The sequence below is a fragment of the Channa argus genome, chromosome 11, assembly GCF_033026475.1.
Source record: "Channa argus isolate prfri chromosome 11, Channa argus male v1.0, whole genome shotgun sequence".
NCBI lineage: Eukaryota > Metazoa > Chordata > Actinopteri > Anabantiformes > Channidae > Channa > Channa argus.
This window is the reverse complement of record NC_090207.1, coordinates 22,942,016-22,955,237: the sequence shown is the minus strand read 5'-3', so window position 1 is coordinate 22,955,237 and position 13,222 is coordinate 22,942,016. Positions and strand designations below refer to the sequence as shown.

Sequence of the window (13,222 nt, the reverse complement as noted above, 5' to 3'; positions counted from 1 at the left end):
GATGGACCAAACCACTAAATCCAAAAGCAGTCAATTAAAGTGTACCAGCTAATGTCAAAATGATGTTTACAAATTTTGAAGGCAGAATCTTTCATTGGGGTATTACATTGCTCATGGAAACAAAGAAAATGGAAAATGGAAACAAAATTCCATTTTGCCTGAAAGATTTTAGAATTGCAACATCTTTTATTTTGAAGACCTGAGTGTGTTCGTTCTGCTAAGAAATTAAAAGCTGTGAAAAGTGCTTGCTTTTTCTCTTTACAACTTCAACAATGATCACAACAAAATAATTAGTTCCTCTTAAAAGTGTTAGTATACAAGTGGATTGGAGTGATATTTCAAGCAGGTTATTGTCTTCACATGGAGAAAAGAGTTCATTGTGTGACTTGGCATTATTGTGCTCAACAGGAGTTTGCTAAGATACATGACAAGCTACAATAGGTCTTACAAAAATCTTACACAAATCTTGCGTAATCTTACACAATGTCCTTTGCATGGATCCATGTTGACTGAAGAAAAAAACATAAAGCTTTTATGTTAAGAAACACTATCTTTATTGTAAAATGTGAAGTTGCTCGATTATATTACAGGTCACTGTCCTTTCAATCTGTGCAGGCACATTGAAATTAGAAGATTATCATTCTGGGGAGAAATATACTGCTTGGTCTCAGAGTCATGCAAGTCATGGGTCCTTCAACAGAATAATAAACTAATCATGCAGCATAAAGCACTGAGAATAGAGCATACGAGTCCTGATTTTAATCCAAACAAACACCTATAGAAAAGGAAGTTGGGAAGATCAGCATGTGACACAGGGAATAGTAGCTGTCAGTTAAATTTGTCAGCTTGTTTTTTTTTTAGTGAGACAGTCGATTATCCACAGCAGGTATTTTACCTCCACAATGCTTTTTACACTGACTAGTGACAGGGCTGATATTCAGTATTCAGTTTTACAAGAGGGGTTACACAGGGTCAAGATCTGTTAACACTGTGATTTGTTATTAATAACCTGCAGCTGCTGTCAACCTATTAATCCATAATGTTACATATAGTACAGCTCGTAGTACTAGACATAAAACAGAAAAGGAAACTAATGGGAGCTGAAAAATAAACCTACCTGACAGTTGACATGTTTTAGTTTGGATGTTTTATATTTTAAATACAAGTGTCAAAATTGATGAGATTTGTTTGTTTACATTTGTGTTGACAAGTTGCAAATTAAAATGACTAAAGCTGTGCTTTACCTTGTCAGTAAATGCAGAAACTTGGACCGTCAAGTTCTTTACATTAGTGTATTTAATGCGGAATTTTGAAATGCTATATGATGTTGCTTACGAAAGTATTCAGACCCACTTATTGCATATTACATATTTCATTTTATTAATTTATTTAAAATGTAAAAAAAAACCCATATTATTGCCAATAAGTCTAAACACATTCAGATTCTTTGTTGAAACAGTCCAAATTGTGGTCTGGTGCATTCTACCTCCCTTTCTCTTGAGATGAGCCTGCAGTCCAACAGAGGCAAATTTATCTGAAGTGACATAATTTTAAAATGTACACACCTGGGTATGTAACAGCATTGTATGTAAGGACAAAAAACAAGACATTTTTGATGAGGAAGAAAGTGATTTGAGGGTAGCTACTTGCTTTAAGGGTCATGCTTTTTTGTCTTCAAAATGTGATAATTGAAGGAATAATTAACAAATAGTTAAGTAGTAATAAATAGTTAACATATATTTCCCTAAAAATTAATAATATATAAACAAGTGAAATTGCATGAAAAATACAACTTAATGAGCTCTGTCACAGAAATGTCACAACATTTCATCATATTTCCTTACTCTAATTTAACAATTGAAAGAGACCGAGATACTGTTTAGTGTATTAAAAACAGATGCAGACATTATCAATCTATAATTGCTCTCAGCATGAAGCCAAGCATCGAGCCGTCACTCCAACCCTTGATTAACATTGATCTAAAAGTCATCAGCAAGGCAACTGCTTTTGAGATCATCAGTTCATCCATAATTTATCCAGAAAACAGGGTTCATCAAAGCAAGACAATCAAAATAAGACTGTACAAGCTCATTTATCACACATCACACTAAATGAAGACAACAACAATATCATTATCATCAGATGCAGCCATTTGAACAAGGTGGATCTATGTTCGCACATTCCACCTTGGAAAAAGCGAAAAAGCAAAAAAGCATGCGATCTCACTTGATCCCAAAAGACAAAAACAGAGCCAACAGTGTTTCACTTGCGGTACAGGCCATGTCCACATTCATCGATTCCATCTTTTATGGATAAAATAAGATAAGATCAAACTTTATTGATCCCACAGCGTGGAAAGTATAAAGTGCAAAAAGCACAAAATTTTAAAATTGGAATATACAATGTATATGCAAAAGTATTTACAAACACACAGCCAAAAGAATTTACAGTGATCAAGCATGATGAGACATATTCAGCTGAACTGTTGAGTTGTACAGTCTTGTACACAGAGTATCAGTCTGCCACTAAAGGGGCTGCACAGAGCCTCCAATTTCTGATACAGCAGGTGAGAGGTATTGTTCATGATGGATGTCTGCTTGGCTAACATCCTTCTCTCACCCAGAGGTACAGGCAAGGAAGAAAAAAAGAGAAACCGGGAAAAAAAAAAGCAAGATAGTGGTAAATGGAACAGTGGAGATAATAATGATTAATTATAAATAGCATAAACAAATAGCAAACTAAATGCTACTAGTGTAGCTTTGATTGTGGTAAAGAGATAACTTACGCTGGAATAACATTGTTTCTCTTGTTTACTTGGACACTTTCACACCATGAGTTAACTTAGAAGCATAATGTTTCCAGTTTTATTTTTATTATTTATTTTTATTATTTGCAGGCTGCAAATAATCAGCTAACTCGGACAAAGTCACAAAGTGCTTGATTGCAGCTTATTTCCCTCTGACACGAAGCCAACAATGACTGAGTCATCAGAAAACATGGGAGATGACAACTGCTGATGTTGTATGTAAAGTCTAAAGTGTCACACAACTTATGAAAGTAGTCTCCCTGTGTGCATAATGACAGCAGGATTTGAGCACATTAAAGAAAATCGGCTTATCCCGTGAGTTCAGGGTCCGCATGTTGATTTGGCACAGTTTTTACGCCAGATGCTTCCTGACACAACCCTCCCCAATTCCTACCAGGCTTGGGACCGCCACCTCACGGCCGGCAATGAGGATGTGCTGTTGGGGGTTCAGTGTCTCCCTAGGACATGCCAGTAAACAAAAGAAAAAAAACTAAAAAGAAGAAAAGAGGCAGGAGAGCTGCTGTAAATGGCTGCTGCTCTAGCTGGGCCATCTTGGAATCCCAAGAAATAGCCGAGACTTTACAGCATGTATAATTTAAAGGTTGTCATACCTACTATGTGTTTGTGTAAATAAAGACGAATAGAAGAAGCAATATAGCAGCTCTTGTTGAAACCCCCTCCCCCGTACAAAATGTTAGCAATGGATTGTAATTTTTCATCCAAGGTGACTGATTGAATCATTTGCAGGTCAAGTTATTAGGCTGTTCACACTGCTCCACCTGACAACCTGTTATGTAGATCACTGAATTACACCACACCTTGTCCACAGCCGTTGCTCATCTGATGGAACAAAGTCCTTACTTCAGGTCAAGTCTCTATATTCCCATATGAAAGATCACAAATTTGCCTCAAAGGCCTTTATGATCTGTGCAGCACACAATATCCTCTGTCCTTACAAACCTGAGACCTCCTCTATCATCAAGCCTCCAATCTTATTTTTGGACACATGCACTGTACAATGTTACTGGCCAGAAAGAGAAGTTTGCATTCACAATATAACACTTTCCTTTTTTAAATGTCTTTACGAATATGTTCAGAAGATCATTTTGAGATATAGCACACATGGTGACCTTTATGCTGTCTGCCCTTCACACAACAGACTGACAGTAATATTTGACAGCATTGCGACTGTGGCGCAGGAAGGTAGAGCGGTTGTCCACCAATCTCACAGTTGTTGGTTCAATCCCCGGCTCCTCCGGTCACATGTCGAAGTGTCCTTGAGCAAGACACTGAACCCCAACTTAGTTGCTCCCGGTGAGTGTTGGCCATCTGCATAGCAGCTCCCCCATCGGTGTATGAGTGTGTGTGTGATTGTGAGTGTGATTGGGTAAATAAGAAGCAGTGTAAAGCGCTTTGAGTGCCAATAGGTAGAAAAGCGCTATATAAGTGCAGACCATTTACCATTTAGCATTTATGCCTTATCACAGGTGGAAGCAATCATACAGTTCAATCATATCAGCACCTCTGCAGAAAAAGCAAAATCAAACCTAATTTGAACTGTGGGAGGCCACATGACACATCAGGAATGAAGCTGGGTTCATTAGTCAGCAATGTCCCCTGGCAACAAAGCCAACATACTTAACTTATTTTGAAGCGGACATTTTTACTAATTATTGTTTCAAAAAAACGATCACTTAACTTCACTAATTAAATTCCTTCCAGTGACTCCAGTGCAACCTCACCAACAATCACATTCTCTGATTTTAACACCTGTAGAAAAAAAAAGGCAGGGACCTGCTTTAATGAACTGTCTGGACTTATCAGCTTTGCTCTAACTACCAAAAGCTCATTAAGCTCGATCTAGTGACCACACACAGCCGTCTCCACATGTCCCTCCACTCTAACTCAGCTAGTTCCTTGTTTTTTGGCATTGAAGCCTGAAGCACAGAGCATGTCTTTAGGTTCAGATCTTTTGTTGCATCTCAGTTTACATATATATTAGAGAAAAACTTACAACAGTGTAAGACCAGACTACACAAACTGAACATGCCTATAAATTAGACACGTCTCAAGCAATGGGGAGATTGGTACAGGAATCCACCAGTGGTGGATGCAAAGTATATTTACTCCAGAACAGCAATTAAGTACTAATTTGAATAACTGCAACTCAAAGGCAAATATATAGACTATTATACTAGTATCATACTTTTTAATCCACTACTTTTATATTACATATTTATTTACTTTGTAGGTACTGACTTCTAAAGCAACTTATAACCAGGTAATACATAATTATGTAATTTCACCTGTTTGTACACTTTTATTAGCTGCTCCGAAGATTGAATCATCTCAACTGGTATATTCTTGGTTAGAAACATTTAGCTACTCATCCGAGCAGCCTCTTCAGTCTGAAGGAAAACGGACTAGCGACTCCAGATATCTTCCAGATTAGGCCAGAACACGTGTTCTGCACGTGTCCCCGGCTTTGGAGCTGTGTGTTTTCCAGTGTGCAGCTACTGTTCCTATCAACCTGCTCGATGTTCGTTTGTTGCTTTTTGTTGCTCTTTTCTTTTCTCTCTCCACTTTCCACTCACCCCGACCGGTCAAGGCAGATGGCTGCCCACGCTGAGCCTGGTTCTGCTGGAGGTTTCTTCCATTAAAGGAAGTTTTTTTCACTCCACTGTTGCCTAGGGCTTGTTCCAGGGGGAATTGTTGGGTTTATTACAGAATAAAGTCAAGACTATAAAGATGTAAAGTGCCTTGAGATGACTTTATTTATATAGCGCCTATTCACAACAAAGTTGAATTGAATAAGTAGAACTTATTTTGGCATATTTGTCTGTTTGCAGTTCACAGCATAAGTGAAAAACTCACAATGAATTTCTTCTCCATTTAGTTGAGATTTACAGGCATGTTGTCCTCAATATAATCAACGAATAAAATAAATGTTGATTTCTCAAGTGCTTCAAGTGGTTCTCTCCTTGAATCTGTACATTAATGAAACTCAACAAGGTTTATATATTTCAGATTTCTACAGAAGCATTATTCACAAGACACATATGAAAGAAATATCTAAATGTATACATTTGTTTTATCAGCAGCACCAAGTTCCATCCATCTATCCATTATCTGTAACTGCTTATCCTGTTTAGAGTTGTTGGAGGTCTGGAGCCTATCCCAGTTGTCATTGGGTGAGAGGTGGGGTACACCTTAAACAGGTCAATAGTCTATCTCAGGGACAGTCTTTGTACTGTAAGAGGAAACTCACAAGTGCAAGGAGAAGCTGTGAAGGCCAAAGCCAGCAGGTGGATTCAAACTACTACGACCTCACCACCATGCTGCCCATCATCAAGTTAATTAGTGCTTAAAAAGATAAGTTACTTAGAGGAGCAGTTCGACCTTTCTACTTGAATATTTACTGTAGATCACAACCCATTCTCATGGTGTCATGTTCCATTTCTTTGTTGTGCCCTTTAGTGTTTCATACTGAGGCTGAAGCTTTCCTCTGGCGTTGGTATGGAATGTACAGGGTGTCCAGTTTACTCCCATGTTAACCTACTCATCCCAGCATTTGCCAGCTGTGACAATAGTGGAGGCTTGAGCTTTGATATTATTATTGGGCAGAGGAGGCCTGATGCAGATTTTCTTCACAAATAAGATATTTTAAAGTTAACTACAGCAATGAAGAAGTGTACCAGTTTTTTCTTTTACTGATATCGCCGAAATTACTACACACAGAAAAAAAATGTGGTGGAGATGTTAACACCATCAGTTTTAATAATTAATTTAATAATGTTGTTTCTGAGAAATTGTGCATTCATTTTGTGGAAAACAATTTAAAGTGAAGTTACCAGTGTTACCATGGCAACTGCATTTACATGTTTAAAGTTAATATTCACCAGCTGAATAACTAAGTTTTACCCTTAATTGGGTAGTGATTCAGATAATGGATGGATACAGTGGTCACAATGTAAACTGTATAATGTGAAACTAAATGACTTTATCAACCTGAGGAAGTGGCATCATACAGATGCTTAAGTTCTCCTTTTCCAACATTCAGTAACGCTTTAGATTACAGTCCGTACCTTACCATGCAATTAATTTGCAGGTAACTTATTGTAATAATCATTTCAATCATGCAATAATCACCACATACACATACATATTTTTAGGTATGTAACAAGTTGTAGAGATTGAAAAATATTTACTTAGTACTTAGTAAGTCATGAGCTGTAAAAGTGAATCTCCTTTCTAAGTCAGTGATACTGACTGTGGTCACAGATTTCACCTTTGTTTATGGAAAATCAACTGTTTTTGTCAGTTTTGATAGCAGCACCATGAACAAATGAGCAGTGCTATGGTGATGTTCAGTACCAAAGTGTTTTAGGTTGAAGCACAACTCCCACAAGCAGAACTTGACCGGAGGACTTCTTTTAACCAAACCTTGCCAATAGACTTTGACTACGACAATGACCAAACAATATTAAAATTAGAAAAACATGGAAATACATAGGAATGGTGAAAGGTTGCTTAGTTATTGATATGTTTTCAAGTTGATAAATGGCTGAGGATGGTAAATGTACAATCATAGGATCATCGTTAAAATATAGTGCTAGTTTTACCAGTACCCTGCAATATTGGCATGATAAATATGATAATCTATAATTTTGTTATGCAATAATAATTTGCATGTGACACACATATAGAACCATTTAAATATTTTATATGACCAGCATATATTATAACAGTTGAGTGTTTTGAATAAAAAATGAATTACTTCAATAAGTGTTTCTAGGCAGCAATTAAACCAATGGTGGAAAGTAACAAAGTTCATAATTAAAGCAAGGAATCCTTTACTTTATCTGCAGTACTTTAAAGCCTTGTGTTTGTAGATGTGTTACTATGTTCCATTATTTCTGAACCACCAAAAGTGAGTGAGTGAGTGAGTGAGTGTATGGCTTTAATTCCTAAATGGTTAATGCCACACATTTGTCAAAACTCTTGAATTGAAGCTGGAAGTCTCGACTCAGCTGACATCTTGGCTGATTCATTCCATAAATATTCTTGCCCTACCTTTACTTATCATTTTATTCACAACCTCCCTGGTCTTGGAAGAATGAGGCTCACTGAAGAATGAAAAATGTAAAATTGAGTTGTTGAGAGTCTCTGCAGGGTAAAGTTCTTTGCTGCCTTCTCTGTACTGCAATAGCATCTGCAGGCCCACAGGCCTAACTGTACATGGCCGTCTTGGCAGGTTAGGCAAACTTTGTGATATCTTCCACTTGTCTCGATGGGCTTCTTGTGGTGTGGAAATTCTTGACAGACTGAATGTCTCCGTGCAGTCAAAGGATGCATGTCTTACTAGCAGAAACCAATTTTTATACTCTTTTCCCCTATACATTAGGTAATGATTACTTTACAATTTGATACCCCAAATATGTACCTCCACCATGTGATCTTCGCAAGTTACCATGACCAAGCATTACAGATGACCCTTTTTTCATCTTTCTTGTCATTTTATCAGTGGTCCATGTTTTGCTCTGATGTACTCATTTCTGATCCTGTCCATCCTCGTCACTCCCAAAGAGAACCTCAACATCTTAAGCTCTGCTACCTCCAGCTCTGCCTCATATCTTTTCTGCCACTGTCTCTAAGCTGAACAACATTGCTGGTCTCACGTCTGTCTTGAACAATTTTCATTTCATTCTCGCTGATATTCTTATCACACCCGACACTTTTTTCCCACCCGTTCCAACCTGCTTGCACTCGCCTCTTCACCTCTTTTCCACACGCTCCATTGCTCTAAACCGTTGACCTCAAGTACTTAAAGTCCTGCACCTTCGTCACTTCTGCTCCCTATAACCTCACAGTTCCACTTGGGTACCTTTGTACACACTCCTGAACGTCCTCATTCCACCACCAAGTCTCCTTGTCCAATTTCTTCTTTCCCAATGACAAGCAGAGTTTCAGCACCAGTCTCCCTTATCACATTAGCTGTAGTGGTCCAGTCATCTGGACGCACCTCCTGACCACCCAGAATCTGTCTTATCTCATCCCTGACAACTACACAACATTCTTCCTTTTTCAACTTCCACCAATTCATCCTCTGCCCTGCCTTAGTTCTCTTCATCTTCCTCACCACCAGAGTCCTTTTACACACCACCATCCTGTGTTGTCTTGTTATGCTCTTCTGCCATTACTTTGCAGTCACTGATCTCATTCAGATTACAACATTGACACAAGACACAATTCACTTGAATTTCCAGCTTCAGACTCACCCTGTCGGATACTCTTTACACCTCTAGAACAATTTTCACAATCTCCTCTTTCAGGATAACTCCGACTCCATTGCTCTTCCTATCTGAGCCATGGTAAAATAACTTAAAAGCTGCCCCTAAGATCCTAGCCTTGCTACCTTTCCACCTGGTCTCCTGGACACATAGTATAACCACCTTCCTCCTCTGCTTCATGTCAACCAACTCTCTAGCCTTCCCTGTCATAGTCCCAACATTCAATGTCCCTACTGTCAGTCCTACACCCGTTGCTTTCCTCTTCTATGAACAGAACACGCCTTCCTTCAACCAACAGTAGCCCATTATTTTTATTATATGCAGAGTCTTTATTGTCATTATTGAATTGAAAAATCGAATTGTCCTATTCATCATGCTAATGTTGCCAGTACAATTCGGACTATTTTGGCAACCATCAATTATTCTACTATTTCACATTCTCAGCAATTATTGACTTGAAAACCAATAAATGAGCAACTTTCTATTTTTACACTCACAGGCTATAAGGTTGTAATTACAGAAGGTTCTTTTTGTAGTTGAGATTAATTGGTAGACATTAGTGGTGATTTGCAGCAAATGTAGCAAAGCCATGGGGAACAGCTCAAAGCAGGAAGTATAACGTGTAAACACACTGCTCTTCAACTCAAGACATTCAAATGTTATCAAAATGAGACTTAAACTGGTGACACGACACTAAAAATATTATCACTGAATCACATAAAAGGCTGTTTGGATTTCTATGTGGTAGAATGTTGAAAAAGATCTTTAGCGTCTGTATAAGGTGAAGGTCTTGGGGCTGCGGCCCCCTTCTGCATATTGATAAAGTTAACACATCAATTAGCCAGAACATTATCTCAAATTCCAGATTTTAGTATGTCAGATTCATTTTTAATCATTTACTGTAGGTACTGGCAAATGGTATATCGACTGCACTTATATAGCACTCTAGCTTAGTACTCAAAGTGCTTTACTGCTTCTTATTCACCCATTCGCACACACTCACACTGATGGGGGAGCTGCTATGCAGCTGGCCAACACTCACCGGGAGAAACTAAGTTGCGGTTAAGTGTTTTGCTCAAAGACATCTCCTTGAGCGTTTGTTGAATGACCGAAGTACCTCCTGTATCATAGTTGCCTAGAAATACCCAGAAATAAGGGCTTGGATTGAGCAACAACCTGACTGAGCATCCCTGGGTAATTTCTAGATTTCATAGATTTCCATAGTTTTCATCTGACAGTTGATTGTTGTTGTCTTTTTGGATTTTGGGACTTTGTTGTTTGTGTGTTGTGTATTCCAAAACACAAGCATCAGTTCTTCAGTTCTGACATGTGTGTAGTAGCTTTTGTTTCTCACAGTGGAACAATTATTGAAATTGTATAAAGTTACAGACAGTAATTTTACTCATATTAACACAATAAACATTCTCCTGCAATTGTGTTCACTTCTAAATCATACTGCTATATTTTTTAATTGGTAATTTCACATGCAATTTAGTAGTAGTAGTAGTTTTTGTTGTGGTAGTGGTGGTAATGGATTCTTTTCATGCCAATTCCTACTATTCTAGTTGTGGCTACTATCGCTTGTTTTGTATCTGCCTTAGAAAAAACAGTTAAATATTTTATAGGTTTTTTATATGCATGGGTGGCAAGGACATAAAATCAATATATGACAAGTACTATATGGGACCACCTGATGGAAATCCAGAATGGACAAGACTTATGCAGTAGACTAATTGCCAGCTACATGCCAACTGTAGAAGAGGAGCAAACACAGGAAATGTGAATGACAGGTGCAGGTGGATTTTCGTAATCTTCCACCATAACCTGGACAGCTGTGTTTTAGGTGTTATTTGAGTGGGAGACCGTGAGGCACATCTGACACACACTTTTCATGTCAGTGTAGTTTTCTAATTCCGGTCTTCAAAAGAGATTATCTCAGCTTCATAGAGAAATCTTCCAGAGGGCACAGCAGGGTACAGCACTCCACTGCTCCTGCGTTCTGACTGGGATTTGATGGAGAGGCTCAGACTACTGTGTGTGGCTGATATGATAGGATATGTTTGGAACATTCATATGCAGTTTAATAATAGCTGGCTCCCCCACCTGTGGTCAACAGTAAAGCTGGTGATTCTCTTAAGATGCAGGGGTTGCTGGCAATAAAAAAAAAAAAAAACAACAACAACATGGAATTAACAGACCCTTTTGAAAGTAGTAGAACTACATAACCCCTGCAGTCATTGCTACGTAATCTATGGCCACATCTTGGTGGGCACAAGTTTAACTCACAACAAAGGTCACCACTGAGGATTATTTGTCCACTTACTGAAAACAGTTTATGTTGTTCATGTTGTCCAGCATGTCCTATTTGACACTATAAAACTTGTATGGACAAAAGGAGTATGGAGCTGGTTTCTGAAATCTGTTCACTAATAGCTATCACTATTAGTATCACTATTATTTGTGATACTTGATCTAAATAGTAAATGAAAGATTGTCTCCACTCAAGGCCGTACAAGCATGAGGTAGCGCCTTAATTTGATGGAATCTATTATTATAACAGCAGCATCAATCATTATCAAATGACATCTGTTCAAGGCTTAACATAAACAGAGGATTATTAAACTAGAACTGATTTTCGCACATTGTAGGTGAGACAGTAAGGAGTTTTGGCAGATCTTTCTACCTGTGATGAGGTTGTCCACTAGTGTTGTAGGGATGCAGAAGATGCCCACCAGTAGGTCACTAATAGCCAGGTTGAGGATGAAAAGGTTGGTGACTGTGCGCATACGGCGGTTTTCCAGTACAATGAGACACACCAGGATGTTCCCCACCATACACAACAGGAAGATGAAAAAGTAGGCCAGGATGTAGCTGGCAGCCACAGACAGAGAGTGCTGATAGTAGGGGAAAAAGGTTATGTTGGTCATGTTGGTGGCACCATTTAGGCTGGAGTTTATACAGGCTGCTGCGGTGGCTGAGCCCTCCATTTCAATCCCTTCCTCGCCCAGGTTATCCAGTATCTCCATACTTTAGATGAGCCACACCTAAAGGAAAAAACAAAGAGAGTGACAGAGTGGAAGAATACTTCAGGAACTAAGTCAGAAACAAATACAAATATCGCAGCGATTTGGTGTTTTATCAGAAAAACCTCAGTTTATTTTCTAATGACATTGGACTGAGAAAGGATGTCAACTGACCGGTGGCAATGCCTCTGAAAAAGCGATGGGCTGATCATAATTAGGTACAGTTGCTTGTCTGCAAGCTTATGCAGCCAAATAGGATCATACTGGATCTTAAATTTGTGTGTCACAATGATGCTCCCTTATTTACATGTCTTCTACTGGTCAACTGGTGATTAGTAAAGTAGAAAACGAAAAGTATGTTGAAGTGTCATAATCTACATGTGGTCGAACATAACCCCAAAAAAGTTAACTGGCAAGAGGGAAACTAAATTATCTGGCTTTGGACAGTTTGACAGTGAAATTACATATGAGAGCTAGTAATAAGACCATACAGTAAAAATTTGGATTTTTCCTAATGATTTTTTTTCAAATGAAGTCTGGCTCTGCTCAAGTCCACTACAACTAGGAAGAGGGTTGGAGCCATTCTGGATGACAGCAGCTACTGATAATCGTTAATTGACTGTAGCACCTATCCTACATAGCTGAACAGCTCAGACATAGTCGCTCTTATTAGTTACTGTAGGTTACTTACACAAGTAAAAGCAAGCGTGAAGTTAGCAACAGCAGTGGACACAGCAGTGTTGCTTGAAGCATTAGACAACAGCATTGCCGAAGTAAGTGAGTGGGTGATGAACTTGATTGAGCAATCTAATAAGTTGCATCCACACACAGGGTAAGAAGAATGAACCAAAACCCTATAGTGTAGTAAAAATTGGGTGTTTAAACATACCACATCAACAGGAAAACTTATAATTCTTCTGAGTTCTGAGTTGCTTTCACTCAGTAACAACTCAGTATAAGAAATAGTACACATCATGTGTGAAACTTGGGGCCCAAGTTGCAGCTATGGTGACTCACAACTTTCCTGAGTTCTGCCAATCAGCTGTTTAATTGGGTTTGTGTCAGTGACAGACTATAATATAACAGATTGCAGATTCCTGCAG

At 38.5% G+C, this 13,222-nt stretch overlaps 1 protein-coding gene across 1 annotated transcript in view; it reads right to left on the bottom strand.

Annotated features, from left to right (window-relative positions):
• Window positions 1-580: 580 nt before the first annotated feature.
• LOC137136646 (neuropeptide FF receptor 1-like) overlaps window positions 581-13,222 on the bottom strand; it is a 30,596-nt gene continuing 17,954 nt past the window's right edge. Inside the window, exons 2-3 of the mRNA XM_067522239.1 lie at window positions 11,780-12,140; window positions 581-2,609 (exon numbers count right to left, since the gene is read on the bottom strand). Coding sequence (XP_067378340.1) covers window positions 2,602-2,609; window positions 11,780-12,122 — 351 coding nt within the window. The 5' untranslated portion in view covers window positions 12,123-12,140 and the 3' untranslated portion in view covers window positions 581-2,601. The remainder of the gene's footprint in view (window positions 2,610-11,779; window positions 12,141-13,222) is intronic.